This window comes from Dendrobates tinctorius, unplaced genomic scaffold, assembly GCF_039654945.1.
Source record: "Dendrobates tinctorius isolate UK_male_01 unplaced genomic scaffold, ASM3965494v1 ptg000086l, whole genome shotgun sequence".
Taxonomy (NCBI): domain Eukaryota; kingdom Metazoa; phylum Chordata; class Amphibia; order Anura; family Dendrobatidae; genus Dendrobates; species Dendrobates tinctorius.
In genome coordinates this window covers 31,735,014-31,739,650 of record NW_027361754.1, presented here as the reverse complement: position 1 = coordinate 31,739,650, position 4,637 = coordinate 31,735,014, and the positions used below count along the sequence as shown (strand labels likewise).

At 39.1% G+C, this 4,637-nt stretch overlaps 1 protein-coding gene across 1 annotated transcript; it reads left to right on the top strand.

The window, feature by feature from the left end:
• The first annotated feature begins 1,511 nt into the window (after window positions 1-1,511).
• Window positions 1,512-4,251, top strand: LOC141097826 (indolethylamine N-methyltransferase-like). The gene is made up of 3 exons (XM_073585287.1): window positions 1,512-1,699; window positions 2,513-2,720; window positions 3,591-4,251. The coding sequence occupies exons 1-3, from the start codon at window positions 1,546-1,548 to the stop codon at window positions 4,027-4,029; spliced, it is 801 nt and encodes a 266-aa protein (XP_073441388.1). The 5' UTR covers window positions 1,512-1,545; the 3' UTR covers window positions 4,030-4,251.
• Window positions 4,252-4,637: the final 386 nt, after the last annotated feature.

Sequence of the window (4,637 nt, the reverse complement as noted above, 5' to 3'; positions counted from 1 at the left end):
GGAAAGATCCCGTTGCCATCTTCGATCTGGGATCCTGCAGGGAGGAGCATCGCGTTGTTCTGAGGGTCTCAGGGAAGCACGCATTGAGCCCCCTCCCTGTGTAATGCTTCCCTATGCCCCCGCAACACTGCAATCATGGTGAGGCCAGTTCTGAGTGGAACCTGTCTTATTAAACCACTGTATGGTCTTGGCCACCATGCTGCAGCTCACTTTCAGGGTGCTGACAATCTTCTTATAGCCTAGGCCATTTTTATGTAGAGCAACAATTTTTTTTCTCAGATCCTCGTAGAGTTCTTTGCAATGAGGCACCATGTTGAACTTCCAGTGACCAGTAAGAGAGAGAGCTCCCCATTCACACCTGAGGCCTTGTAACACTAATGAGTCACATGACATCTGGGAGGGAAAGTGGCTTATTGGGCACAATTTGGCAATTTTCACTTAGAGGTGTACTCACTTTTGTTGCCAACGGTTTACGCATTAAGGCCGGGGTCACACACAGCGAGATACGGCCGAGTCTCGCAGGTTAAAACCAAGCTCTGGCGCTGGCACTCTGGAGCGGAGCGTGCAGCCGCACAGCAATACTTGGAGCTCCGGCCTAATGGTTGTATGTTGAGTTACATAGGGGGCACAAAATTTATACGTTATACAATCTGTACACTGACTACTTTTCATTGTATCAAAGTGTCAGATCTTCACTTCAGTGTTGCTCCATGAAAAGATAAAATAAAATATTTACAAAAATGTGACGGGTATACTCACTTTTGTGACATACTGTATATAATGACTCACAGGTGAGCTTTTTTCACTTTTGCCATCTTTTCTATCTGGTCCAGACCATCATGATGACTTCTTCCAGCCACATATAGTCTGGATAGTATGCAAAACTGACACATTTCACTCCTCACATCACCGTCGCCAACTATTATCCATCTTTTCCCAAAATACACAAACTGCCTATCTCTCTGATACCTCCAGTTCTATCTCCTGCAATGCCTTCTGTGCCATGTGGCACCCTATCAAAATCCCTGACCAAGTCTTCTTTTCTTAGCGTCCAATGTCAGGAGTAGTGTGCCAAGCCACTGACATGCTGTGCCTGCCTTTGTCCTCCTAAGACTTAAAGTTACCTGCAGCCTACAAGTGGTAGAGCAGGTCGCACAGGTTTTACCTTAGTGGCATTCTGTGACCGCCATTACAGGGTGGCACACCCTGGGAGATGAGTGGGCTTGCCCGGGGATCAGGTAGCTATCACTAATAATCATTGCTTGATAGCCAACACTAAGGATTTTCCATCATTAAAAAGATTTTCTAGACCTTGGTCCTGCCCAATATAATTCAGAATGACACATGGCACTTACAGGATGGATTCCCATCTCAGAAGGCTTAAAGGTCATTTAACTTATAAAATGAAAAGTGCCACAATGAAGTGCCAAAATGTGTCCCAATGTGTCTAATTATTAACAGCTGGATGGGAGCAACAGAGAACAGAACTATAAAAGACCCGGATGCTTCCCGGTGTCACACACAGGACAGGACAGGACATCCAAGATGGCAACTGCTTTTACTGGCCCTAAGGTCTACCAAGATAATTTTGATCCCCAAATTTATCTAGATACATATTATGGGGCTGTGACTGGAGTCTTCACTAAGGATGGATATCTAGAGTTCATCCTGAAAAAGCTGCACAAAGCTTTTACATCAGGTAACTCCTGAGAATTAGTCTAATAATGCACAGATTTATAAATTATGGACTGTCTCTATCATTTATCTATCTATTATCTAGCTATCATTTATTGATCTATTATCTATCTATCTATCATCTATTTATTATCTACTATCTATCTATCTATCTATCTATCTATCTATCTATCTATCTATCATATGTGTATCCTTTTATCAAATAACACACAAATTATATTTTATGGCATTTTTCATGCATCTATTTTTTTCCTCCAGACTGATGGTTTGGAGAAAAAATTAGAAATGTTTGAGTTTCGTTAAATTTGTTCCTTAAACAAAAATGGGTGACACAAGGATGGAAAAAAAAAATGGATGCATGTATCAAAATCAGATTCTGCACACTGATGAAAATTGGTCTTTTTTTTTTTACATACTATCCCGGCACTTAGCTATTTCAATGTCTGATCAAGGCACCGTATGGGGGACACCCTTGTAAACATTTTTGCCAACGCTAGAAACATAACGATGTCTAGATGAAGAGAATGTGGAGCTAGAAATTGCTACATGTGTCACAAAAAAACAAAACTCCATATTGCTGCACAAATGAAAAAACAAAAACTGATTTGATCCACAAGGATTAGAAAAAAAATTCAAATATTTTTAATCATCTTAAAAGCGACCCGGGACCTCAATATTAATGATGACCATCTATTTCCAATTTCTGCCGTGTGTTGGACCCATGCGATGACAGAAATGGATGGTGAAGTGTAACATTGGGGTATGTGATGTTGATTTAATGCCGAGCTACATTTGCATCTGTGTTCTATTTTATTAGGGGGCGTAAAAGGAGACTTGCTGATTGACATCGGCCCTGGTCCTGCCATATATCAGGAATTATCGGCATGTGAGGCCTTCAAGGAAATTACTGCGGCAGATTTCACAGATCGGAACAGGGAATATTTGGAGAAATGGAGAAGGAACGAACCTGGATTGTTTGACTGGACGCCTTCTCTAAAATTAGTCTGTGACTTAGAAGGCCGTAGGTAAGAGCAAAAACCTCAAATATAGACAAAGGGCCTCCTTCATTATTCCAGTTGCGCCTCTTTTTTTCTTCCTACTTTTTGACAATTTTTTCTTTAAATTTGCCCCAATTCTGAGGTCTTTTTTCCACTTGTTCATCTTTTTGTTTCTCTGTTCGTCATTCTGAGATTGTTTTTTTTATTGTAACCCACAGGATTGGTGCCGATTCTTTATTTGCAATTTTTTTTAAGTGTCAACATTTTTGTGTAAATATACTCCTGTGATTTTTTTTTTTGCACTTAGTTGTGCAAATGTTAGAGTTGTGTGTGAAATTTTAGGAGCTCTCGCAACTTTTTGCTCTGAAAAAGGTAAAAGACAAAAATAAAGAGCAGCTATCATTTTACGCAAAATTCATGAACTTGGTGTGCCGTTTTTAAGAATTTGGAAGAAAGAATAGTGGCTTAAAAATGTCTCAAATGGTGAATCGTGCCCAAAGTGTAGAGCCTTAAAGGGAAAGTTATCAGGATGATTTTACTGAAAAAACTATTGGTAAGACTGTATAGATCCAAATAAAATAATAAAAATGATACCTATTTTGTAGTAATCCGATGTGCCAGTGCGGAGAAATTGAGCTTTGAAACTACATGTAAATGAGCTGGGAGGTGTGTCATTATATTTCTTGGCTAATTTGCATGTGGTTTCTAAGCTCGATTTCTCAACGATAGGACATCGGATTGCTACAAGACAAGTATTATTTTTATTGTTATTCTGCGACCTACACAGTGGTACCAAAAGTTTGATCAGTAAAATAGTCTTGAAAGGTCCCTTTAAATGAAAATGCAATGAAGACTTCAATTATAAAATCACTTTAATACTTTCTATTTCTCTTTTAGTGGCAAAATAGCTGAGAAGGAAGATAAACTGAGGAAGACACTGAAAAGAGTGGTGCCATGTGACGTCACCAAGAGCAATCCTCTTCACCCGCTCGTCTTACCCAAAGCCGATTGTGTCCTGACGGTAGGCTGCCTTGAATGCGCCTCCAAAGATGAAGCATCTTATGGCAATGTCATCAAAAATCTCTCTTCCTTGCTGAAAGTGGGGGGGCACTTGATCATTGGTAGCATATTAGGGAGCACCATTTTCCGATGTGGAAACAAGCAATTCTCTCTCATTAACCTAAGCGATCAATTCCTCAGAAAAGTCATAACAGATACAGGATTTGTCATTGAAGACTTGGAAGTTCTCCCTCGAGAATTTGATAAGCCCATGTTTGATATCTGCAATCACACCTCTGGCATTTTTATCCTAGCAAGAAAAGTCAAAGACGTGTAAAATAAGTAAAATTCTACAAATACCTGGGAAGAATAATACTGGAAATAGTGCATGTATTTCTGCCCAAGTACCAGTAGGGGGCAGCAGCACAATGCATTTGATACCTAAATTCAAACATTACATTTAGAAGAAGTTTTAAAAGTAAAATTTAAATATGAAAAATCTCTCATTTTATGTTATTAAATTTGAAAATCAATAAAATACACTTTTCTTTCCTTGTAACTGTCAATTGTTATTGCTTATGTCACCGAAATCGATTTTATGGGATGTTTATTGTTTTCTTTTGAATCTTATTAAAAAAAACTCCATGTATAGAATTAAAGAGGCCTTATCCCTATTGTCATTAATTATTTCAGCAAGCTTTCAGGGCAGCAGTGGTATGACTGTATAGGAGCTCTCATCCCCCACCTCACCTCCTAAGTAAAAGCTATCTTTTTTTAAGATAAGGGTAAAGCAAAATGGGAATCCAGTGGAAACCAAATAAAAGGTCAATATTGAAACTATAAAAAGAACGGTCTCACCCAAGTCTTGGACTTAAACAGGTATCAGGCACCAAAACTTTCTTAGATCCATCAGTATGGGGGCAAGTCAACTCCTTATCCATCATC

Excerpts from the sequence above, each read along its gene's own strand:
- LOC141097826 (XM_073585287.1), top strand. The coding sequence starts at position 1,546 with ATGGCAACTGCTTTTACTGGCCCTAAGGTCTACCAAGATAATTTTGAT. Across the intron at positions 1,700-2,512 it reads GCACAAAGCTTTTACATCAG|GGGGCGTAAAAGGAGACTTG; the intron begins GTAACTCCTGAG and ends CTATTTTATTAG. Across the intron at positions 2,721-3,590 it reads TGTGACTTAGAAGGCCGTAG|TGGCAAAATAGCTGAGAAGG; the intron begins GTAAGAGCAAAA and ends TTTCTCTTTTAG.